Genomic DNA, 26,244 nt, shown 5'->3' on the forward strand with positions numbered 1-26,244 from the left:
TTAAAGTAACCTCTACCATATTTAGAGTATTGTCCTAGTCAGTTACTGTTGTATCTCCAAACTTGGATGCTACCGGTACGGATTTAGGAAGAAAATATTTCATTTTGTAAACTCTCTTTCTTGTGTTATCTGGCGTGCTCCACTCAGCAGTTAGATATTAAACTAAGAGGCAGAGAACAGCCCACAAGCTGATTGAGCGTTCTTTGGGTGCCTCTCCACAACTCTCCACTAGAGGGATGACTAGCTCTTCTTTTTCCCTTCTCTTCTCACTCGCAGTACTTTGGCTGGAGGCCCTCTAATATTTAGTTAGTTGACCCTTACACCAAAATCCCTACCTGCACTCTGATTTTAAGCAAGCATAACTGTTCTAGGTAAGATTCGTATATTACCTTAAAGAAGTAACCAGTCATCTGCATTTGTTTCCTCACACTGACAAATTCTTCATAAAAGATACCCTGATTTGGCGGCGCCTGTGGCGCAGTGAGTAGGGCACCGGCCCCATATGCCGAGTTTGGCGGGTTCAAACCCAGTCCCGGCCACACTGCAACAAAAAAAAAAATAGCCGGGCGTTGTGGCGGGCGCCTGTAGTCCCAGCTGCTCGGGAGGCTGAGACAAGAGAATCGCGTAAGCCCAAGAGTTAGAGGTTGTTGTGAGCCGTGTGATTCCCCGGCACTCTACCCGAGGGCGGTACAGTGAGACTCTGTCTCTACAAAAAAAAAAAAAAGATACCCTGATTTAGGCTGAAAAGAAATACCCATACTCTGCATATTTAATATTCACAATCTTGGGAAATAATCTTCAATAACATTTCCGTGTGTCCATTTCATACAATAGCTATGTAACATACAAGCAATTTGAAATTCAGATTCTGTTTTATCTTACCAATATAATTAACATTAGACACTTCTTAGTGAAATCAGATTTTCCCTGTTAGGAAATGAGAGGAAATATTGGAGAAATTCACCAGATCCTCTGCTAAAGAGGTATTTCTCAGCTGAATAACTAACAAAGCCCCATCTAATTAGGTCCCCATTGTTTCTAAATCACAAGCCAGGCTAGGGAAGTCACAATTTCTTATCCTAAATCTCACCTTTCTTAGATACATAACAGCTTCCTGGCTTTTGCCAGACCCTAGATATCCAGTAACAATGCAGCCTTAAGAGGCTTTAAGCTTCTGGAATGTCTCCACATAAAATAACTGGAAATTGCAGAGGCCTGTCTCCCTCTCATCTCACCCCACCCTCCCCCAGGTAAGCAGACCTTCTGAAGACTAGAATTCCTTCCCAGAGCTGTTAGGCAAACCTCAGAAGTGTTTAGGGGTCCCATGTGTGGTTAGATTTGTCGGAAACAATTCTAGGCCTTGAGAACATAAACATCCTGTATGTTGTGGATGGGAATTAACGTCTTTGCCTCCACAGCCTCCCAGGAGATATCTGGAAGCTGCCAGCGGTGAAGCAGGATGCCCAGGCCAGCTCCTCAAAGTTCCTATCCTCCTATGCATTTGCTGCTCTGCAAACACCTTTCACCCAAGAGCCTCAGCACCAAAACCATTCAGAGTCTGACTGCTCCTTGCCAGGGAGCCTTGGAAACCTCACAGGAGATAACTTTGAAAAGATCTGATTTCTAACTTCTCAGCAATTTGGTCTTCTTAGACAAGTAAATGATGATGAACAACATTCAGAAAAATGAAGTTCAAAAAAATTCCTAGGGCTCCAGGTGTTTATCAATACTATAGTAAGGATTTATTCAAGATCTGTCTCGTTTGGCAATAATTGTAAAGAAAAAAATCCTCATTGTCAGCCCTATTAGGATAGCAAAGCCCAAGGGCTCAAAACTCTTAATAAAAAAGGTCACAGCAGCAATGGTTCTCTCTCTGTTATCTGTCAGCTTCAATCCTCCCACTTTTTCAGTTGCTTCCAGATTCTGACATAGGATTGGGTAGCTACTGTCCTTGCGGCTGAAAGAATCTCTCACCTAGCCACGAAAGCCACACTAAAATTTTAAGTAAAGAAGTCACCACTGTTAGTGGTACTTTAGCCACCCTCGTCTCTCTTCTCTTCAGTAGTATTTTTAGTAGTTTCAGCCAAACTTTCCGGCATGCCATTTAAACCAACTCCCCCCACATTGGCATTTCTCAAAGTAGGAGCTTTGGGGGCACCATCACTAATCCAGCTGGGCCACAAGTCAGGCCTAGCCAGTGTTCTGCCCACACCCTCTGGGTTAGGGCTTAGGAATCTACCTGTCAGAAAGCTCTATGCATAATTCTTTCATCAAAAGAATCACCAAAGTGGGAGGACCACTGGCCCAGGAGAATTTCTCCTTGCCAAGACAGCGTGAAGGAAACGGAGCCTGGGAAATGCAGTTTGCGAATTGCCCACCATCACCAGCTAGTCTGTGCTATCTATGGAGGGCCTAGTTCCTGGATCCTGATTCCCTGTCTGAGCTTTTAGAGTTAGTAGATGGGGGTGGGGATTTACAGCCCAGAAATTCATAAGATCCCTCAGTGCATGGAACAGGATGGTGCTCTGTTTGCTAAGAGTTAAACGCATCTCTGGAATTCCTATTTTAAAAGGCCACTTCAGGCTATCTTAAAACTCAGAGCAAAGAAACTACCACACAGTGCACCATAGACCTGGGGCTAGAAGCCTGGCACACTTGCTAGCTTCAAACTCAGGCTCAGTCTAAGGGCAATCACACAACCCCAGGCAACTGCACTCCTTATCATAGTAAAACTTGAGTCCTCAATGCTCCTCATCCCCATAACAATCATTTAAATAATCAGAACAAAACTCAGCAGGATGCTCGGGCAATTGCATCTTGTATCACTATTGACTGTAACTCAGTCTGCTAAGAGGCTAAGCAGACGCTGTTAGGCACCCCCAGAACCAAAAACACTAAGCAAAGTGGCTTATGTGGTTTGATCTCCAAATTCAGGAAAACAGAAACAGGTGGGAAATTCCCTCTGGAGCCTTTTATTTCTTTCCTTTCTCTTTTCTCACCACTCCACCTGGCACCATCTTCAGGAAAGAATAGAACTCTCCAGGGATAAAGCAATGCCCCATTTTTTCTGCTGTTCTCTTTAGCAGACCTCTGAACTTCACCGCCCTTGCAAATCTCAGTTTTCTACATTATCAAGCCCAGCCTGGCTACCCAGGCACACAGATCAGAGAAAAAAGGAGTGTACGCCTCCCCGTCCACCCTCCTGAACAGATGGAGGGGCAAGAAACGTCCCTGGCAACTGAAAGCCAGACACCCCAGAGGGCCACGGAGCGCACCTCACCTTTGCCTTCCAAGCGTGTCCTTGCTGTCCTAGGCTGCACCTGCACTGCTGGTCTGCAGTGGCCAGGCAGCCAGGCTACCCCTGGATCTCTGCCATCTGCTCTCCTTGGTCAACGTGTTTCTGTGGTGAGAACAGGGTCCCAGATGGACCTCGGCTACTCAGCCTTCCAAGCAGTTTCCAGAAAGCAGAAACCACAGGAAATGCTCCCCAGCCTATACCTTTGCATTAGCCCCACCCACCCTTGTCAAGGCCACTTGTTTTCCACAGCCCTCCTTATCTGACGCTCAGATCCCCCTCCACCTGCATGCACTCTTCGTCAGAGTAAAACTTGAGTTTTTAATTCCCTCCTTCCAACAATAATTATTTAATAATTCATCACAGTGACACATTTTCATCACATTAGTTAACATAGCTTTTGTAGCATTTTCTTAGTTATTTTGCTATGAACCAAGTGTATGGTGCCCCACGATCATACTAATGTACACAGCTATGGTTTAATAAAAATAAATAAATAAAAAAAATAATAATTCACCACAGTGGAAGGCAGAAGGACACTCAGGGATTGCTTCATCCATCACTGACTATGGTACCTGTTAGACACCAAAACAAAAAGCCTCAGGTGAAGCCTGCCTCACCTGGTCTGACCATGGAGGCCAGGGCTGCCCCCTACCCCCCACTAGTGGCTTCTAATGCCCAGCAATAGGGGTGCATCTGCCTGAAATCTGTGGATGTTAGGATCACCCCAGAGGCAGGCTGGGAGCAGTGTGGCTGGAGAGACCAGAGACCCTGAGGAGGCGGGTGATGGGTGGGGCCTGGGCAGGGCTTTAGGGATGGGTAGATTTCAATGCAAGGAAGGTGTCGGTTAGGAGGAACCGCAGCAGCAAAGGTTCTGGGGCGGCAAAGCAGGAGAGTGCTAGAAGCACCCACTGAACTGACCTCAAATGAAGGTACAACAGCATCCATGCTTTAACAATTTCAGGGTTTAAAGAGAAACTCTCATCTTCTCCCTCAGAACAGTTGGAGATTTGTCTTGAGACTTTGCTCATATAATCCAGTGGGCCATGTCTTTCCAGAGTGAAGCGTCTCTATCCTTTGGGCATCTTCCCAGGTGTGAAGGAGACAACCTCTGTCTGGGTTAGGAACTGGATCCCCATGCCCTGATTCACACTGAGGCACCTAGACCTGGACTTGGTGATGTGCTGGGAAACGTCCAACAACTGGTTCTCAGTGCAAAATGCCCTGATTAGTAGTCTTTGTCAATTTCCACAATGTAAATACTCCCACCAAGAGCACTTATAAGCTACCAAAAATTAAACTGGCTGGAAAATTCATGAAAATTTAACAATCAGCTCCTGTGAGCAAAGTATTAGTTGCCTCCAGCCCACCTCTGCCTGGATGTCTCACTATAAGCCTCTTGAGAACTGAATTTTTTTGTTTTTTTTTTTGTTTTTGAGACAGTCTCACCTTGTCACCTTGGTAGAGTGCCGTGGCATCATGGCTCACAGCAACCTCAAACTCTTGGGTTTAAATGATTTTCTTGCCTCAGCCTCCCAACTAACAGCCACCCGCCACAACGCCCAGCTATTTTAGAGACAGGGTCTCTCTCTGGCTCAGACTGGTCTTGTACCTGTGAGCTCAGGCAATCCACCTGCGTGGGCCTCCCAAGTGCTAGGATTACAGGGGCATGAGCCACTGCACCCAGCCTGAGAACTGAACTTTTTGTTGTTGTTGTTGTTAGTTTTTTAGCAGTTCAAACAAAAGGCTTACATGTTTCTCATGGAGCCAACCCATATTACAGCACACACAGAGAAAAATCATTTTCCCAATAAAACATGTTTAACTCTTCAGATAGTAGTGACATTTTCAGCTCAATGAGGCACAATGTTAGTGACTCTGACACAGCACAAACACGTGCCATGTCCTGCACAATCCCTACTAGGTCCCACCTGATTCTTCCCCATTATCTCCTCTTAGAGTTGTGCCTGATTTTATTACCAGTTTTCATTTGAAATCATTGGAAAATGGGACTATTTTGTTTTGCTTCTTGGCCAGGAATCCCTTGATCAGGAAATTCTGGTGGGAAGACACTGTATGGGCCAGCTGTGCCTCCCAGAGTGGCGGAGATGACAAGGAGAAACAGCCTCCAGGGGCAGGCCCGTCCACAGTTGCCTTTCATTTGTTCAGACTTACTGTGGTTTACATGTCAGAAGTCAACATTAGTTTGTTTTCTTTTGGCCTAGTTACAAAAACAAAAATTGGCTAAAAAGAATTATTTATCTTAAGGTGGGCTTTTTTTTTTTTCTAAATTGCCGTATAGTTTTTTTCAGATGGCTTTTTAATCATTATAATTTTTAATGATGTTAATAGCTATGAATAACTATTTCTGTCTTCCCTGCTAATATATAAGCTTCACCTTGTGAAGAAGCATCTGGTACATAGTAGGCCCTCAGTGAACACGTGTTGGATGGGTAAATGGACAGATGCTCCGGCTTTAGCTCTCTGTCCCCTTACCTACTTGATTCTAACTGGCAGGCTGGAGGGTGCTGCTTAGGAAGTTCCTAGGAGGGACTGTCTTATTGTTGACATTTTCTTTTTTAAGAGACAGAGTCTCACTTTGTCACCCTCAGTAGAGTGCTATGGCGTCACAGCTCACAGCAACCTCCAGCTCTTGGGCTTAGGCACTTCTCTTGCCTCAGCCGCCTGAGTAGCTGGGACTACATGCACCTGTCACAATGCCCGGCTATTTTTCTTTTTGTGTGTTTTTTTTTTGGCCGGGGCTGGGTTTGAACCCACCACCTCCGGCATATGGGACCAGCATCCTACTCCTTGAGCTACAGGCGCCGCCCCCGGCTATTTTTTTTTTGTTGTTGTTGCGGTTTGGCCAGGGCCGGGTTCAAACCTGCCACCCTTGGTTTATGGGGCCAGCGCCCTACTCACTGAGCCACAGGCGCTGCCCTAGTTTTGACATTTCAAACTGAAACACTCAAGTATTTCTTTATCAAGCTTTCTTGAAACCAAGCCCAGGCAAATGTCTGACATTTGCCTTGTGGGTGGCAAGCTGTTCTTGAGGGGCAGGAACAGGCACCAGCCCAGCCCTAGGACTCTCAGCAAGCACCCCCAAATCAAACAGGCTCAGGCTGCTTAAACTCTGTTAATAAAGCATTGCACTGTAACGCTTCTGGCATGCACATGTGAGATCTTATCTGTGTCTATGTCTTCGTAACTCTGCTGGGCCAATACCTTTGTGCATTCGCACTGACAAAGCCTCCCTTGGCACCCCTGTGGCACTCAGGGGTTCTTCACTCAGAGAGGTAGTGCTGGGCCAGGCCGAGGTGTGAGTTCACGTGTCATTTCAAATATTTTTTTAACTCCCTCTAGGAGGGCAGTGAACTGTCCCCAACTGTGGGTGGCCCATCCCTTCTTCAGCCTCTCACAACTCTGCTTACAATGAGTCTGTTCCTGTAAGCTGCTCTACAGATGTCCTTGGAACCACACCTGCAGACCCAGGGTTGCTTCCCCTGCAGGCATCCACCCAGAGTTCACCTGCCATTGTTGCTCAGGGTAACTCAAAAGTGTGTTTGCTGTTGCTGGGAGATGGCTTAGGGAGTTCCCTGCTGAGTTTCTCTGCCAGGAACAGCTGGAGCCCATGAGTGGCAATCTGACTTTCAGAGAGCCTTAGAGTCTTTTTCAGTAAAATATAGGATGGATGATCATTGTCCACATGACAAGTACCAGTAGGCAGGGTATCCCCACTTCTGCCAGCCCAACCGGGCTTTTTTACTGACCAGTAGGAAGTGTAAGTCTACATGTTGTTGGGAAACCACCAAGCTAACCTTTGGGTTGGAAGGAACAAAGAGACACTGGGCATAAAAGTTAAACACCAATACATAACCAATTAAAAATCATTTTTTAAACTGCTGCCACTTAGTGAGCCCTTGTGATGGAAACAAATGACTCTCTTTTCCTGGAGTTGTACAACTGGCCTTGTGGTCAGATACTGTTTCAAGACCTGAACAGATGTTCACTTTCATTTTTCACAATCCTTTGAGAGAGATTTTCTCCTCATTTAAAAGGTAAGAACACTGGTTCTTGGCCTGACAAATCCAACATGCAGGGGCCAGCAGCCAGGGCACAGCACAGCTGGGACAGAAGCCAGATCTGCCGTCTCTGTACCGTGGAGCCACTGAGAACAACCTCACGGCTGGGGTCTTCAGTCAGAAACGCTACCCACTCCGTCTGGGTGTAAGAGTTTATATCCCACTTAGCCTTCGGGTATTGAGCATGAGGTTACCAGGAGGACAGACAGGCGGCATCCTGACTCTGGGACTGCTAATTACAGATCTAGGCTGGTCACCCTCTGTGGGCCTGTTTCCTCATCTGGATTCTTCTGAGGATTAAAGCAGTTAAATGTACAAAGTGCTTAGACCAATCAGGAGTCAATGAATGTGTGGGAGGATTATTTGAAAATGGGCATTCAGGGCCAGGCATGGTGGCTCACACCTGTAATTCTAGCACGCCAGGAGGCCGACACAGGTGAATTATTTGAACTCAGGAATTGACACCAGCCTGAGCCAAGAGCAGACACTGTCTCTAAAAATAGCCAGCATTATGGTGGGCACCTATAGCCCCAGACTCTTGGGAGGCTGAGGCAAGAGGATCACTTGAGCCCAGGAGTTTGAGGTTGTTGTTAGCTGTGAAACCACAGCACTCTACTGGGGGGGACAAAGTGAGACTCTGTCGAAGGGAAGGGAAAGGGCAAGGGAGGAAAGGAAAGGAAGAAAGGAAAAGAAAGAAAGAAGATAAACAGAAGTGCTAAAGTCTTTAACTCTTCTCCACCAGAAACAAACGCTGTGGTGGCCCCAGGTGAGATGTCCTTCTAGCCCTTCCACAGATGGTGGAGACTTAGGCCCTGCTAGGCAGAATGTAGACTCTGGAAATGAAATCCCCCAATCTCACCTGTTAGGGCCCTCGCCCACTTCCGAGGGCAATGGTTTCAGCAGAGGAGGAGAACTCCCACCATCAGAACCCCAGAGAGGGAGATGCCATCCCGGACTTCAAATGCAGCCGTAGGGAGGGCCACGCCCATGTTGCTTCCTATGCTCCCTAAAGCAGCAGAGAGGAGTCATGGCTTGGCCCTGATTGTTTGAGGCTCAGAAGGACTTCTGCCTGCCCTTGGCGTCACCCCTGCTAAATCTGTTGACAGACCAAGGCGGGGCTGGTGCCAGCACTACTGATAGCCCCGGCCCCAGCATAAAAAGAGAAGGGAGCTGTCTCTGATCTCAGGTCTCTTGGGGGACAATGAGCAGGAGGGGAGAGATTCTGTGGGGCCAGGAAGGGAGGGGCTGGCCCCATGCCTGCCGGGCTCCTGTGATAGCAGGGAGGACATCTGGCGCCTGTGGGGCTATAACTGCTTCCTAGCACTAAATCCCTTCACTTCCCCACCTCCTAAGACCCCTTCAGCACTAGAGGACTCCCCAGGGCTTCTCCTACAATCAGGTCCTGCTCATAGAATCCTGGCAGGGGGAGAAGGAAGAAAAGAACAGAGTGGGGAGAGAGACCCACAGAAGTGCCACATTTGTGGACTGAGGTGGGGATGGGCACCTGGGGGCAGAAGCTCTGGGGAAGGGTAGGACATAGAACAATCCAAAGGAGAGCTGACAAATTCCATACAAGAAAGAGGAACAGAAAGCAGCTATGAGGCCGCAAAAAGACACAAAGGAACCTCAATGCACGTTGCTAAGTGACAAAACCCATCATACTCTGTGATTCCAACTACATGACACTCTGGAAAAGGCAAAGCTATAGAGACAGTGAAAAGCTCAGTGGCTGCCATGAGTGAAGGGAGGGATAACTATGTGGAGTGCAAGGGCATTTTAGATCAGGGGAGCTATTCTGTTTGATATTGTAACAAGATGTCATTACACATCTCTCAAAACCCATAGAGTGCATAACACAGACATTAAACTTACTGTAAACAGTGAGCTGCAGGATTGGTTCTTCATCTGTAACAAAGGTTCACACTAAGCAGAATACATGTGAGAGGGAATGTGCAAAGGAGGGGGGATGCTCTGTCCTTTGGGCCTGATTTGTCTATCAACCCAAAAATGCTCTTGTAAATAATTAAGTCTATTAATTAAAGGACACGAACACGTCAAAGCAAAACCTGAAACCAAAGCCAAAAAAGCAAACCCCAAGTAGGCTGGGCTGGAGTGAGACCGGCTGCCCAAGGGCACACCCCTGGGCACTGGCTGGGGATGTTAGGAGAGAAAAGGGCCAATGAGGTGTGGCTGCCATTTTGCTCCCACCTCCTGGCTTAAACCTAGTGCCCTCACAGAGGTCATTTGATCAGATTTCTTTTTCCCTCGTATCACTTAAGAAGTCTTTCTTTCCACACTTTTGGTGCCATCCCCCTCCCACCCACCCCCAACAATCTGGTTAAAAGGATCTGGGGCATTTGGCTGGTGAATGTAGGGGAGGTTTTAGTTTATTTATTTTAATATTTTTTTGGAGACAGAATCTCACTCTGTTGCCCTGGCTAGGGTGCCGTGGTGTCACCCCAGCTTGTAGCAACCTCAAACTCCTGGGCTCAAGGGATCCTCCTGCCTCAACCTCCCAAGGAGCTGGGAAAACAGGTGCCTGCCACCACACCCAACTAATTTTTGTACTTTTAGTAAAGACAGGGTCTCATGCTCTTGCTCAGACAGGCCTCAAACTCCTAAGCTCAAGGGATCCTCTTGTCTCAGTCTCCCAGAATGCTGGGATTACAGGTGTGAACCACTGCGCCTGGCCCATAGGGGAGGTTTTAACTTTAGACAAGCTACCAAAAGTGACATCATCATCTAGGAAGCATGCTTCACTGACCCTCATGGTTTTAATTTTAAGAGACGGGGTCTCACTGTGTTGTCCAGGCTGGTCTTGAACTCCTGGGCTCAGGCGATCCTCCTGAATAGCTAGGACTACAGGCAATACACTACCCTGCCTGACTTGCTCCTCATGACCTTCAATGCTAACTCAGCTGGTTTCCAACAAGCCTCAGCTGTCACATTTCACATTCTGATTCCTGCAGAGGCACAGACTGCACCCAGGAGACAGAAGCTGCTCGCCCACCCATGGAACGGGCCTGTGACTCCCAACCACTCCTACGGCCCCCAGAAAAGGGCTTCCTTCCCATGCCCCTGAATAGTGATTCTCCTTGGAGCCAGGGCCCCCAAAACAATGGCCCATCAGTCTGGGCCCAGTGTGAAGCCACTGGGTTCACACTGCTTGGTGATAGGCCCGTTTTCAACAGTAGTCCACACTGAATGTTTGATGTGGAAAGAGGAATAAAGCCTTAGCTTCCATGGGAAACTGGAATAATCTGGATGATCTAAGCTCATGACTTACCTTTTCACTATTTATTTTTCTACTTTCCATTAATGTTAAGCATAGGCAGATATGTGCAAATGCTGAGTTTGGATGCCATCTATTTACTTTGTGCTGTGAATCTCAGGAGGAAGAATATGACAGCATGCTGTGAGAATTCCTGTCCTGCAGGGGGCACTATGCCAACTGTCAGAAGCACAGATGCCACTCCCAGGCAGGAGGCAGCCGGTGGAGACAGGGGATGATGGACGGCTGGGAGAGAGGAGATGAATAAAGATGGTATAGAGACCCCAGGTGATTCAACAGGGCCGTGAGGGGCACTTCTGCCGGGTCTCGGGGAGTGGGTGTGAACAGCGTAGGAAAGGCAGAGAAGGTTGGGGCGCCAGAGCACAGTCCCACCAAGACCTCTCTTAAGTGGCACAACCCATACAGCCAGGGGACCCAGCCCATGCTCTCATTGCAGCCAGGCAGGTTAATCTCTCTTTATTTTTTCAAAACAAAACTAAAAATCACCAAAATATTTGAGAAGAGTGCTCAATCACAGTTAAAAGCTTTCTGAAATGGGCAGCCAGAACGTCACATCCTGGTGGTCAGAAACGAGTACTCTGGCTTTGCTCAGCCAGGGCGGGCAGCCTGAGCCACCTCTCTCCTTTCTTCTCACCTCGGTTACTGTTCTCCTGGTGCTGCCGTCCAGTCAGCAGCACACAGCTGGCCCCATCCTGCTAAGGCCAGCAGCATCCACAGAGTAAAAGGCATTTCTGTTCTTTGCTGGACTTCTGATTTCACTGCGTGGTGTGGTGAGGCCCAGCATACCCCTGTCCCCATCATAGGCCCTGAACCATCCACAGAGAAGGCCATGGGCCAAGGCCTGTGTGCTGATGTTTTCAGAATGAAGATTAAAAGGCAGTCTGGCCCCGAACTTCCCCCAAAGGGTTAGCTCGTGTCTGTGCCCTCCTGGGTCAAGGGGTAGAAAAACTGATTTGGTGTCATCATCGTTCATGCTTGATGTTGGCTTCACTCCGCTCCAAGGCGACCCCATTGCCATTTCGGGGGGCTTCCTTCTTGCTCCAGTCCTTCTCCATGTAAAACTCAGCCAGCACAGGACAATGTTCAGAAGCCACTCCACCCCAAGACCAGTTATCTGGAATCCAAGGGTTCGTGAGACCTTCTCTCACGACAGCCCAATGACCTGACAGGAGAGGAAAAAGAGACTCAGAAATCAGGCTGAAGGGTGGGTGGGATCCTGTAAACTGGGGTGCCTGACTGTGCTGCTCAGGTAGTTGACTTGCCCGTGCAGACAAAAGGTCTTAGTCAATTTGATTTTCCACATAAATGAGGGCTGATGCATTTCGGCATTGAAACTATACAGAGGCCAGGCCTCCCAGCCACACCCACACTCCTCAGCATGTGGGCTGACCTCCTGGCTTAGGCACCACTATGATCTTCACCAGGGCCTGGTAAAGATGCCCAAAGTGAATGTCCTATTTTTGCAAAGCAAAAGACACTAAAAAGGAGAAAATAAATTCTATAGAAAGGATAAAAAAGAGAAAACTACAGAGGTTAATCAGAAAGTATATTTAAAAAATAAAGGTTTAGAAATATGAAGTAGAACAGATAGTTAGGGGAACAACTGCAAAACAAAGAGAGCTCTGTGTGGTCCGCAGGGATGACAGCGCCAAGGTCAGTGTAAGATCAACAGAGGCCTGGGGTCTGGGGTTGAACTGTGGTGTGCGCAGTGGACAGTTCTGTGATGGGGTAAGTCCTCCCTGAACTACAGTTATTACAACTTAACAAGAAGGGGAAAGGTGCAATGGTTTCTAACTTCCTTCTAGCTCTCTTCATGCGGGCAGGCTCCTGCCAAGTTCACCTCCCTGGTACCCCTCCTGAGAGCCTGGGCACGTGGCAGGCGGCCCTCCGACCCCAGCTGACAGTTTCTGCAGACTGTGTCTTGTCTTGTTTGACAACTCTCACTCCTCCAAGACCCACTTTTTCCTTCACCATTTGGATCCTCCCATGACAGAGTCCAACAGGAAATCAGTGTCCCAGAGAGAGGTAGAGAAGCTGGTAACACAGTTAAGACTAGAAATCCTCGTCTTGAGGATCTTGGCCCTGGATGCCTGCCAGACTCTTTTGCAGTGTGACCCAGCCCTTGGTACTTTCCTTATTTTTAAATTTCTCTTTAAAGCATAATATGCATATGTTGAGACTTTATAAAGCTTCCAGTGAGAGTTTAGAACCACCCATTCTTATCTCTCATCAAAAGATCCTACTATCTCTTCCGTAATGCTAACTGTCTCCTGACTCAGCGGGTTAGTACTCTGGGGGAGGATGACTGCTTTTCAGGGTTGAGCTGTGGAACACTGAGCACTTGCCTCATTCCCTCATGACACATCTGTTCACACAGCATGTTGGTTCCACCTCCTTCCACAACACGGTGCCTCAACACTTGACAAATGTTTGCCGAAGGAATAAGTGTCCTTAAAGTTAGGGTAACTTATCAGCTCACCTCTAAATCAGGACTCCCTTAGCCTATAACCAGGTTTGCCCTTGTTGTAGATCAGTGGGTATCTTTTAATTACTTGTCACCCCCCACACTCTTAAAAGTGTCTCTGATTGAATGATAATTTTACAGTAACCCACAAAAAATGATAATTTTTGTCTCTCCAAACATGTTTCTCTAAACTTACTTCTGAACAGGAGAAAGAAGGAGTGGGTTTTTGTCTTACCAGTGAAAACCTTTAAGCTTTTACTGATCCAGATGTTGTCCAGAGACTTCGAGCCTTGAGGATTCTTGGTGCTGATGTTGGTGAAGGTGTGCGGAGGGATCAGGTGATGGAATTTTTCTTTCCTCAGCACATCACAGTCGCTGCTATCTGGGCCTTGGCCAAAATCCCCTAATATAATCACATCTTTTTCTCCTGGAAAGTGGAAAGAAAAATGTGAGGAATTTATGAGTTGCTGGGAAGTTAAATCCAACATTGACTACAGCCCACTGAAACAAGATTGCGATCCTCTGATTTGATTTGATTCCCCACACCATGGACTGCACCATGGTTCTCATTTTCCCCATTTTTCCAAATTTCTCTTGCAAAAATGTCCAAACAGTAAGAGTAGGTTAGTAATGCATTTGGAAATAAGATGGGGTCCAAATGTTACAGCAAAAACAGGCCTAAAGGTCTTGCCCTAATATTAAACAAAAGCACAACAAACGTTTACAGACCACCTACTGTGCAGGAGATTCAGAGATGAATAAAACCCAAGTGCTGCTCTCTGGGAGCTCACACAGTGTAATGGGAGAGACAGACACAGGGGTCCTCAAACTGCTCCAGGGCCACATGATGCGGTGTGATTGCATTTGTTCCCGTTTTGTTTTTTCCTTCAAAAAAAGATATGTGCAGTGTGCACAGGAATTTCTTCATAGTTTTTTTTTTTAAACTATAGTCTGGCCCTCTAACGGTCTGAGGCACAGTGAACTGGCCCCCTGTTTAAAAAGATTGAGGACCCCTGGACTAGAAGAAAGATGAGAGCTGAGCATAGGTGCAAAAATAAAAACACACTCAGAGACCAGTGTAGCACAGAGAAAGGTGGTCAGGGAAGGCTCCCTGGAAGAGGCAATGACTGACTTGGGTCTCAGAGGTCAACAGGATGACAGGGAACTTGTGCACAAGCAGAGAATTAAGAAACAGGCTGGTTTCCTTGGGGAGCCAGGATGGGTACCTGAAGTATACTTGGGTGCTTCTATGTTATGAGGAATACAGAAGCCAGAAGTTAAAGAAGAGGCTGAAGATGTAAGCAGTAGCTACTCCTTGAAACAGATGTGCTCTATCTGCATAAAAGTCAAATTCAGATCAATGGACCAGGATAAAAGGCTGAGTCTTCCTGGCATTCAATGGGTAGCCCACAGCATCTGTCTACCATGTTGATGCCTGCAATTTACCATTCTCCTGCTATGGGTCACTTTTAAGGCTATTTCCAGTAGTCACTGCAATAAATAATGCTGAAGTAGGTATCTCATTCAAGTATCTATGTCCCTGCTTGCTGTCTTTAGTACTGTACAGAGCTGCCATTAGAGAGTATGGTCATTGTTAAGATTCTTAATTTTTTTAATTTAATTTTTTTTTTTTGCAGTTTTTGGCCAGGACTGGGTTTGAACCTGCCACCTCCAGCATATGGGGCCAGCGCCCTACTCCTCTGAGCCACAGGCGCCGCCCGTTAAGATTCTTTATAAATACTGCCAGCCTACTTTCCAAAGGTGGCTCAAATTTCAACCCTCTCCAGCCATGTAAGGAAGTTCCTCTAACTGTATCCTTCAGTGACATTGAGCATTATCACTAAAAAATTAACTAAATGTATGAAAATGATACCTTCCACTTATAGAAAAATTAAGTTCTATTCCTCCTTTTTGGAAGAGTATCTACTTAAGTTGTTTGGATGTAAGTCATGGTGGCTCACACCTATAATCCTAGCACTCTCTGAGCCGCTTGAGCTCAGAAGTTCAAGACCACACTGAGCAAGAGCCAGACCCTGTCTCTAAAAATAGAAAAACTAGCTGGGTGTTATGATGGATGCCTGTCATCAAAACTAGTCAGGAGGCTGAGGCATGAGGATTGCTTGAGCCCAAGAGTTTGAGGTTGCTGTGAGTTATGATGATGCTACTAGCTTGGGCAGCAGAGAGAGACTCTGTCTCAAAAAAAAAAAAGATGTGGAATTCTGCTGTACAAGAGATTTAGCTATTCTTCCTCATTTATTAAATTATCCAATCACTTATTTAGATAGGTATGGACTCATGGATACTTATTTTATGCTTGCATTATAATCCAGTACCATGTTATTTACTTTTTTGCTGCATTTTTCCAGCTTTGGTCACTGGGAGCTCTTTCAGTTGACTCCTGTGTACTTTTGTTTTCTGTTTGAACCCTTCTTTCACTATAGGGTGTTCCAAGACCGTCCTGCCTGTTTTCTGCCTTAGTCCTGGACTCAGCTGTTCTCTAAGGAATCCTTATTTCTTTTAGCAGAGAATGGTATTAGAAACCAAGACCTGGGTATTGGGGATGCTTGTTGTGCCTATTCTTTGTACAGAACCTTAATATTTTATTTATTAATATGAATTCTCCATATAGTAAGAATATTAACCCTTTATCATAGACAGGAATTGTTTTTTTTTCTAATTTGTCTTTTTATTTGGCCTAAGACCAAACTGAAGCACACAGAAGTTAAAATAAAAATCTTTTTACGTAGTATGGTCTAACAGAATTTTTTAGAGTACTTCCAAAATCAAACAAATATTCACTAAGTTCTTTTTATGGGTCTATTTTTTTTTTTATATATCACTTTTAACATGCCTTGGATTTATTTTTCCCCACAAACAATTAACCTCTTCTGCAAGCATCATTTCTTGAAGAGTTCTTTAGGAACTGAACTATGGTATCAATCTGTCACTTAAAAAATCTCATGTACAATATATCTGTTTCTGAGCTTTAGCCTATCCTATTAACCCTTTCTTGAGCTAGCACCATAGTATGTTTTAATATTCTTTCATTAAAAATGCTGGCATGGTGCACTCTGGGAGGCCAGGGTGGGTGGATTGCTTGAACTCAGAAGTTCCAGACCAGCCTGAGCAAGAGGGAGACCCTGTCTCTAAAAATACCCAGTTACTTGGGAGGCTGAGGCAAGAGAATGGTGTGACCCCAGAATTTGAGGTTGCTGTGAGCTATGATGCCATAGTACTCAACCTAGGGTGACAAAGTAAGACTCTGTCTCAAAAAAAAAAAGTTTATATAATCTCATGATATTGAAACTTTGATTATAATTTTTTTTTAATTTAACTCATCTTAACTTTTGTATTCCTTTCCCTGGCTGGCCAGAGGAGGTCTCCCCCGTTCCTGATGTCTCCTGCACATACATGAATAGCCATGGATATTTATTTACACACAATTATGGCAACTTTATCTTTTTGTTCCTACCTTATTTTTTTCTACCTGTGAATACATCTGAGACATGGATTTGATTCAAATCAGCAGTTTTCAAACATTTTTTTTAAATGAAGGATTATTTTTCTCAAGCAAAATCCTGTAAGGAAGCCCCAAAAGTTGAGTAGCTAAAAGTGGGGCTGTTCTGATTGAACTAGGAAAGGGGCTGTTTTAAAAGCCCTTGGAATGTCAGAAACTACAAAAAAATTTGTGGCTTTTTTTCTTTTTACAAAAGTTTCACTCTGTTGCCCAGGCTGGAGTGCCATGGTGTCAGCCTAGCTCACAGCAGCCTCAAATTCCTGGGCTCAAATGATCCTCCTGCCTCAGCTTCCCAAGTAGTTGGGACTACAGGAATGTGTCAAAACACCTGGTTAATTTTTTATTTTTAGTAGAGAAGGGGTCTCGTTCTTGCTCAGCCTGGTAAAAAATATTATTTTTGAGTCTCACTCCAGGAAGTCTGGGTTCATTCAGAGACATTGTGATTTAGTGTATTCTGGATCCAGCCAGGCAGGGGAAGCCATAGCTGAAACCTGGTTCAAGAAACTGCACAGAACTATGGTAAGGATGGATGTCTCCTCAACAGCCCATGTTTGCTTGTTTATTCACATCTTTTTTTCTTCATGTTCTTCAGTAAAGTTTTACAGTTTTTTTTTTCTTTACCTCCATGTTTCGAAGTATTTTAATATTTTTCACTTTTTATTACGAATTGGATCTTTGCTTTGTCTCATTATACATTCTAACTAGTTATTACTGACATGTCAGAAGGTACTAGTTTTGTGGTTTTAGTTTGTAACTGGCCAGTTTTCTTAATTTTCCTGCTATGACTAAAATTTTTTTAACTTTAGGTGTAACAAACTGACAATCATATTCTCTAAAAGCAAGAAAATTTTGTGTCCTTTCTCCCAATTCCTTGTTTCACCCTTATTTTTTTTTTTATTTTTTATTTTTGTAGAGACAGAGTCTCACTTTATGGCCCTCGGTAGAGTGCCGTGGCCTCACACAGCTCACAGCAACCTCCAACTCCTGGGCTTAAGCGATTCTCTTGCCTCAGCCTCCCGAGTAGCTGCGACTACAGGTGCCCGCCACAACGCCCGGCTAGTTTCACCCTTATTAATCCAAACTAACTAGGAGGAAGATCAGTCACAGAGAGTTACTGAAAATGAAATAAAACCCCCCAGAGTAGCATATTTGAAAACACTGGCTCCTGGCCTCAGTTCTAAGAAGACAGCTAGATCGCTGTGAGTATGGAATCTGGGCTTTGCCATAACCCAGCCCCATGACCTTGGTCCATAAAAGGGGAGAACAATCCCTCTCTTCCTGAGCATTGCCACCAAAAGTACCAGAGCAGCCACCAAAAGTACCTAGCATGATGGGGCAGCTCCCTTGTCCCTCAGGGTCCCTTCCCTTCAAGTTTAAGGACCCACATTCACAAGTTTGCCAGAGACACGTCAGCAGCCATTAAGCATGGTGCGCGCGCACAAGTGTGTGTGTGTGTGTGTGTGTGTGTGCGTGTGCATGTGTGTAAGGAGTGCAAGGTGCTTTCAAGGCCAAAGTGAAAAGGTTTTCTCTTTACAGTGTTTCAGGCATTTCTCCCACAGTCTGATTTACCCTAGAGGAAGTAGGATGGTTATAAAAATAAGGATTTCCTAAGTAAAGAAAGTAGAAATTCTGACAAAACAGACCCCAGCAAGGCTCCGCAGGACTCTCCTGGACTCCGCCGGACCCTCTTGTAACAAATTCCCTTCAGAAGAGCCAGGATGCAGCAGGGGGTGGCGTTACGTCACAGCTTGCGAGGTGGCTTTAAGGAAAGCAGCTCATAAAGGAAATCATCTTCAGGGTACCCAGGGCTCTGGGCAACTCTTGGTAAGAACAGCTAGAGGGACGCCTTCTAAAGGGAACCGACCCGAGCCGCCGGCAGGTGGCGCTGTCCTCCGGGACGTGTCGCGTGGAAGCCTCTCTGGGCTCCGCCGTGCGGCCCCGTGCGCACTAGACCCCAGCAACCTGGGGCAGAGCCAGCTCCTGCCATCTTGAGAGATCAGTGACAACTTTTAACAGCAAAGCCCGCTTGAGGGTAATCGTAATGGTCACAACTCTCACCTGGGCAGCATTGACAACGGTTCACTGAGCCCTTGCCAACCTCTTCCTCCATTGGCACATCAGCGACTGGCCACCACCCCTTCCGGGCGCTGCTATTACCATATCCTCTGAGTGCTCTCAGAGGTTGAATAGCTTACCCAAAGTCACCAAGCCAGCCCTCAATTCCACAGCGCTACACAGACAGCAAGAATGGAAGAGCCACCACGATGTGGCTGCTGTTTGTGGTGACCACATTGAGTGCTGGGACAGTGCTGGTGGTTCTGCCAGAAACGTGACAAGTACACGCTCAAAAGACCAGCATGAAGCATGCGGAAGACCTCAGATCAGGCTGCAGTTTGATTTTGAAAAGAACAAAGAGAAAGATGCTACATTTACTGGATATCAAGGAACACTGAAGGTTATGAAAGACTAAAGCAGAAGGTTCCCCTATGATGAGGGACAAGTTTTCACTGGGATGCAGACTTGACAAAGTTTGGGCCAAGAAAGATAATTCTGAAACCAGGACAGATGCTGGTATCAAGGGACAATAAACATTTCTGCATGAGACTTGATTGGAAAAAAAAAAAAAAGACAATAAACCCAGCTCTGGATAACTTTAGGAATGAAAATAACAGTTCTCTTTTTGAAAGAGGCATATCCAGATTTCTCACAACTCATGTTCTTTTGGTTAAATCTGCATTAGTGATGACATCAAGGCAGTTCTTGTGTCTGCTAATCCTCAGGTGTGCAGAAGCCTGAATTATTCTACTCCTAGAAAGCCATCTGCCTGCCTCCTTCATGGTTCCCTTGCTTCCCAGAAGTGAGGGGAGGATGCTGGGGCTGACTGCCTCGGAGTGTCTAAATTTATAAAATGCCAGTGACAACTGGTTCCCACTGAGCAACCATTCCACCCAGATGTCAGCCATTACTACACACTCTGTTTCACTCTTTCTGTGCTCACAGAGGGAAATCCCTATCCTCAAACCCTGGTCAGGTCTGAAATTAGAAAATTCTACCAGGGGATTGAAATAATACCTGCTGACATCAACCTGGATGCACATTCCAGACAAAGGCAGAAAGGCCCAGAGTTTGCTCACCAAATCATTCTGTTTGCTGAGACAGAAGCCTGTAGAATAAAGGCCTTGTCTTTGTTTTCGCTGAACCCCTCTGCTAATCTATTTACCCTTGTTAGATCGGGGCAAACTGGAGCACTTCCTGAATGCCTGGATCTGAGGTGACACCAGTTGACAGTTAATTGGATATTGGTTACAAGCAGGGTCACACAGGGAGCATAAATCACTGTCCCTACCTGTGTCAAGGCGGAGCCAGGCTGTGGGTCTCTAGTCCCTTGGCCACTTGGGACAATAACCTGCCCAAGGTTTTTGGACCAAAACCTGATCACTCCCTGAATATTAGGAGGAGCAAACAGTAACTGCCTAAGGCTATCAGAAGTTATGACCTGGTATCTTTCTTTCCTGCTTCCATATTAAGAAAGGAAATGTTTGAGAATGAAAACAATAGAAATGTTCACAGATGGGAAAAGCTGTCAAGTCATCTTTTTTAACAGGTTAGAAACTAACAGTGGATGAACAGTTCGCTGCTTCTTGGACAGAGCACCTCGGCTTAAATCTCCTGTCTGATTTTTTTAGCTTGTGGACTTAGCATTTAAGTAGAACGCTGGTCAGAACATGTCCAGATTCAGAATAAAATCTTGCACACAAATGTCCATAGCAGCATTATTCAAAACAGCCCAAAGGTGGGAGCAACCCAAGTGTCCATCAACAGACGAATGGATAAACAACAAAATTCGGTATGTGGATGTTTATGCAGTGCAATTTAGTATTACTTGGTCTCATTAAGGAAGGAAATTTGGACATATGCTACAACCTGGATGTTGAAGACAACCTAAGTGAAATAAAGGCAAATAATCACATAATTCCACTTTCATGCACTCTCCAGAGCAGTCAAATTTATAGAGACAGAATATAGAATGGTGGGTGCCAGGGGTGTGAGGAGTTAGTATTTAATGGGTTCGGAGTTTCAGTTTGGGAAGATGAAAAAGTTCTGGGTGGTGGGATGATTGCCCAGCAGTGCAAATGTATGCAAAGGTACTCAATGCTGCTGAACTGTATACTTAATGATTTAAATGGGTAAGTTTTACTTCAGGTATATTTTACCACAATAAAAACCTTCTTAGGGCAGCGCCTGTGGCTCAAAGGGGTAGGGCACTGGCCCCATATGCCGGAGGGGGTGGGTTCAAACCCAGCCCCGGCCAAAAACTGCAAAAAAAAAAAAAAATCCTTCTTACATGTAAGCTTATAGTTAATTGAAATATTATTATAGGCAAATTGTCATGAATTACGCCTTGTGAGGAGTCAATTTAATAAGGAAAATCTTAGAAAGCTAGGACTATTGGGCAAGACTCAAGAATATAGAAGAGAATTCCAGGCCTTCAGCCACAAATTCTCAGCTAAAGAAAGTGGGTATTCTGAAAAATGAAGCCAAATTGAAAAGATCACAGTCTTTACAGCGTTGTCAACTTTTCCTTCTGGTAAGCCAAGCACAGAAGACCTATATTTGTTGGGGGCAGATCCTAGAAAACAAGGCACCCACCTTTCTCCTGAGCTCTGCTCTTTTCAGCGTTCTCTTAATTCTTCTAGTACTGTAAATCAATTCATGCATCCAGAGTCCCTACCAAGTCCTTGCTACTTCCACAGACACTGTTACTTAGCCCTCCGGGTACTCCTATGAGGGAAGTACTGTCTCAGTTCAGATGGGGGGGCCTGAAGTGGTTTGGACTTGCCTGAAGTCCTGTGTTATATAAATAAAGCTTTTCGGATAGGTTCAAGGCTCCTTCAGCATGATCTGCATCCTGCTGGGAAGGAAAGCTCAATTTGCCCACAATCAGGAATTTACCATTTCTCTTTGCCACTTCCTATCCCCCTTTCACAAGAGCACACCCAGATCTGCAGGTTGCACCCATAGGGTGGCACCCCCATGGCAGCTGGGCTCAGAATGAGCTGTATTTTGGGAAGGGAGTCATCTCTTATACTTCCTCCCTAATCGTTTCCATCCAAGACAGGCTGAGAAGCCCCAACTGACATTTGGGAACTCACACGCTAGGTCCACAGAGACAAAGGTGTTCCTCTACTTGGGGTCAGAGCAGCTCCATGAGATCGCAGGGGTTGACTGTCCCCTGCACCTGCGACTTGCCTTGCTGACAACTGCCAGCCTAAGTGGCCAGAGAGCTGGCTTGGAAGAAGCACTGTTGCGTGCCCTACAGAAGTGTGGCTGACCCATGGAGAAAGGCAATTTCCTACCTTTCAGGGTTTCCTGTAGGGTCTGCACGAAGCTCGCCACCCGGTGGCTGTCACTGTGGTTCCTGCATGGATTCTCAGCCCCTGGCAGGGTCAGGGCTGCCAGGTGAAGATTAACAAGGGTCAAGTCATTGCTTCCCACCTGGACAGCAGGAAGCAAAGCAACAGGGAAAGACTTAGATGCTCCTATTTCCTGTGTCCCTTACAACCAGCTCATCAGTAGCTGCACACACACAGGTGGCGATGGTAGACAAAACAAGGCCAGCCCACACCCCCAGGAGACAAGTGTGATGCTCCATCTTAGATTTTTTCCCAGGCACCTGCAGGAATAAGACCTATTTTGTTCTACCAGTCCACTCCCAACATCCTACCCCCACTCCTCTTTGGGGCCTAAAAGCTGGGCATATCTGGGATTTTCTGTTGTTGTCTTCTTTCTATGTAATCATATATAAGAAAGAGGTGGCTCTGGCACCTTGTTGTTATCAAAGATTTGGGGTTCTTGGCCCCATAGGACCAGCCGAGTTCCCCTGCCCGGACCCGCTGCTGGGACCCACGGCCCTCCCAGCACATACAAATCCTACATGCTCCCATCTGTGTTCTTTTCCTTTTGGAACCTGCTGTGCCCTGCTGCTCATTTTAACCTAATTTCAACATGTCCAAACCACAAGCCCCAGAACCTGGTGGCCCAGGACATGTCACAGTTGTGCATTCCCAAGGGCAGGCCCTGTGGTGTGTGGGCACAGAAATGTGACATCAGAGTCTGTCTGCTGGGCACTCAGTTCTGCTCAGCTCCTCAGGCTTTGGCAATCCTGCCCTTCCGTTTGTCATAGCAACTAACATAAACACTGCCAGGAAGGAAAAGGGTATAGGAGGAGCCCCCAGGAAGTGGAGGGTGCCAGTCTCATCTTCCAGATGTGGCCTCAGCATGCTCTCACCGCCACCCAGGATGAAAAGCTCTGCAGCTGCTGCTCTGAACACAGGAGAAACCACCACAAGGCCAGGAGGGGGTCCCACTGCCTGAGCCATATGCTGCATCTGTACCTTACACTTGCCTGGCCTATATATATATATAAAATATGACATAAAGTTTAAAAGCCAAGTACCTGGGGCGGCGCCTGTGGCTCAGTCGGTAGGGCGCCGGCCCCATATACCGAGGGTGGCAGGTTCAAACCCGGCCTAGAACTGCTCTGAAGCTCACAGAAAGCAGGGGGGTATCATGCAACCAGCAGGTGAGGGACTTGCTGGGTCTGTGACAAGGGACCACTCTTGCCTGACCTATGATCCCATAATTATGTACCATGGGGGCACAGTTCACTGCCTGCCAACTTGACCGCCTGTTCTGGCCCCTGACTTCTCCCTCTTGCTGCCCTACTTCTGACCATTCTGCAGGTCATTGGCACATCCAGAGGGAATCAGAGACATAGCACTCCAGTCAATCTGCTGTTCCTAGACTCTGGTGAAACAAAGACTCCCATCTGGGCAATGCCAGTTACAGAGCTGTCCCTGGCCACAGCCCAGGGTAGGTCTTAAATCCCCTCTAATCCCAAACAACCTATCAAGTGTCCCCTAAAAGAAGCCGCTGACAAGGGGCTCCTCAGGGTAGTTCTGCTGCTCTTGAATCCAGCTGCACCAGGTGTGCCATCTGTACCATCTGCCGCAGTGCTGATGGCAGGTAGTCTGGGACTCCATACTAGAAATTCTGTATGTCTGGGGTGGGGTACAGGAATCCCTGAATGAAGGAAAACCTCCCCAGGTGATTCTGGTATGTGTCAGTTCTAGGAGCTGCCCCCTGATGTGAGACTTATCCAGGCTGAAAGTCCCTTAAAATCCTTTTCATTCCTGGCCAGGACAAGTTCACCTGCCAAGGAAGCTCCAGGAGCAGGTGCAGACCCAACCCCGAGACAATAAAACCAAGGTACCAAGATCTCTACATCTAGTTTTACAAAATGAGAGTTTTTTTTTTTTTTGTAGAAAGAAGTGGATGATCACCAACGAATGGAGCAGGTACCTTGAACCTTGCGAGGTACGGGCTGGGGCCCACAGGTCTCCCGTGCCCATTGCTGGGTGAGCTCTCCTGCGAGGTAGCATCTCTCAGTTCCACACCTGCAGCTGTGTCCCACAGGAATCCTGAGTACCCAGCCCTCTGTGTAGAGAGAGAGAGAGAGAGAAGCCTCAGTATCAAAGTCCTAACACAGCGCAGTGCAGCCCAGCACTGGGGAACAGGAGAGGCTGGACAAGATGGAAGATGGACAGCAGACTCTGCTTTGGGTCTTCAGATCAAGTGCACAGGGGCTATTTCGAAACCAAAAGCACCACAAAAGCCACAGCTGCTCCCCCCTGTCGCCTGCCACTCCCTGCCCCAACCATGCCAAAATAATCTCATACATTGCCAATTTTGGAGCTTTGCATACACCCAGGGTTGATTGGGCTCTTTTCTTCTTGGGGCAAGGTAAGTGGAGTCCAGATTAACCATAGAGTTACCTTTTATTTTTATTTATTTATTTTTTTGAGAGTCTCATGCTGTCGCCCTGGGTAAAGTGCTGTGGCATCACAGCTCACAGCAACCTCCAACTCTTGGGTTTAAGTGATTCTCTTGACTCAGCTTCCCAAGTAGCTGGATTACAGGCACCCGCCACAACGCCCAGCTATTTTTGGGTTGTAGTTGTCATTGTTGTTTGGTGGGCCTGGGTGGGATTCGAACCTGCCAGCTCTGGTGTATGTGGCTGCCGCCTTAGCCACTTGAGCTACAGGCCCTGAACCTAGAGTTACCTTTTAAATCATCACTTCCTACAAGGTAGCAGTAAATACCCTCATTTACCAGATGAGGACACTGCTGCTCAGAGAGGTGAAGTGACTTCCCTAAAATCCCACAGCTGTGTATGGCAATGCTGAAAATCAAAAATAAAACTCCGAGGAATGGGATTTGCTTATTGATTAGCTACTGCTTACAACAAATGGTGCCTGGCGCCTGGTAGAAGCTCAAGACGGGAGGTCAGAGCTAATAGTCCTAATGGTTTGCAATTGGTCAAGAGCCCTCTGCAGGTAGACAGAGTCTCACAGAGGCCCTGTGGGTGTGCAGTGGAACACAGTCCCTAGGCCTGGTGCTAAGCCCCTGCCTTTCTGAGTCTGTCCACTTCACGCTACTGTCACTCACAGAAAGAAGACACGCTCCTCCTGCCCACCCCAGCCCAGCCCGTGGAGGCTGGCTGCCCACAAGAGCCACCCTCAGTGCCCACTGCTTGGGGAGTGGTCAGTTAGGCCTCTGAGAGGCCAGTGACACTGAGCACAGCTCCTAGTCATTGCAAAAGGAGGGGAAGTGACTTTGCACAACTGTCCTCCTGAGCCACTGCCATCAGTCCCCAGTGTCAGTCCAGGTCTACGCCACACACCTGACAGGCTCAACCTCTCAGGAGAATGTGCTTTTACGGGAGGGAAGGAACAAATGGGGAGCGGTATTTTGCATGCTGTGCATTTCGGTTTTTTAACATTATCTCCTCACCCACCCACTGGGGAGACAGCACTCGTTCAAGAATTAGAAAACACGCATCTCAGTGCCACCTGAGTCATTCAGCTGGGGGCCCACGGTGAGCCGGTTGGTCTTTCTAAGCTTCAGGTTCCTCAGGAATAAAGTGAGATAAACACCACTGCCTTGTTGGCCCTGGAGGCTTATCTCCCCAGTTGCCATTTCCTGAGGGATGAGATCATCACGTGCCTGACATCCTTCAGGGCCCCCAAGGGCCGCTCTGCGATGGGTCTGTACCATCTTCAGCAGCACCCCTCACACTGCTCGGCCTGTTCCCACAGCACCTGGCCTGCCCTGCCCCACACTCTGTGCAACCCATTCTTTCCACCATGGGCTCCCCACAACCTCCTGGGAGCCTGCCCCATTTGCCCTGTCAAGAACAGCATGGACAGTCCAGCCAGCAAGCGCGAAGTGGGCTCACGTCCGAGCAACATCTCACATAGCAAAAGGGTAACTTTTGGGCGAAACATTTCATCCTACTAGGTCTTCATTTTGTCCTCTGTAAACTGCTAGTTAGGGTGTGAGGCAAGGGAGCCAGATAGAGATCCCTGGGCATAATTTTGGGCACTGGAGAAATGGCAGTGGCTGCTACCACTTTTTCATGTTTGTCAAAACAAGAAACTGAACGTTTATCATCAGCAGATATATTTTGTTTGATTTATAGTGTTTTCAAAAAATTCATGGGATTGGCTCAGCACCTGTGGCTAAGGCACCAGC

General features: G+C 46.8%; 1 protein-coding gene across 4 annotated transcripts in view; it reads right to left on the reverse strand.

The window, feature by feature from the left end:
- Positions 1–11,115: 11,115 nt before the first annotated feature.
- The window catches only part of EEPD1 (endonuclease/exonuclease/phosphatase family domain containing 1), a 126,873-nt gene continuing 111,744 nt past the window's right edge, over positions 11,116–26,244 (reverse strand). For all 4 annotated transcript variants that reach the window (XM_053609709.1, XM_053609708.1, XM_053609711.1 and 1 more), the window contains exons 5-8: positions 24,013–24,147; positions 22,008–22,146; positions 13,369–13,560; positions 11,116–11,831 (exon numbers count right to left, since the gene is read on the reverse strand). In XM_053609709.1, the coding sequence (XP_053465684.1) occupies positions 11,632–11,831; positions 13,369–13,560; positions 22,008–22,146; positions 24,013–24,147 (666 nt within the window). In that variant the 3' untranslated portion in view covers positions 11,116–11,631. The remainder of the gene's footprint in view (positions 11,832–13,368; positions 13,561–22,007; positions 22,147–24,012; positions 24,148–26,244) is intronic.

Source organism: Nycticebus coucang, chromosome 11 (assembly GCF_027406575.1).
Source record: "Nycticebus coucang isolate mNycCou1 chromosome 11, mNycCou1.pri, whole genome shotgun sequence".
NCBI classification, from domain to species: Eukaryota; Metazoa; Chordata; class Mammalia; order Primates; family Lorisidae; genus Nycticebus; species Nycticebus coucang.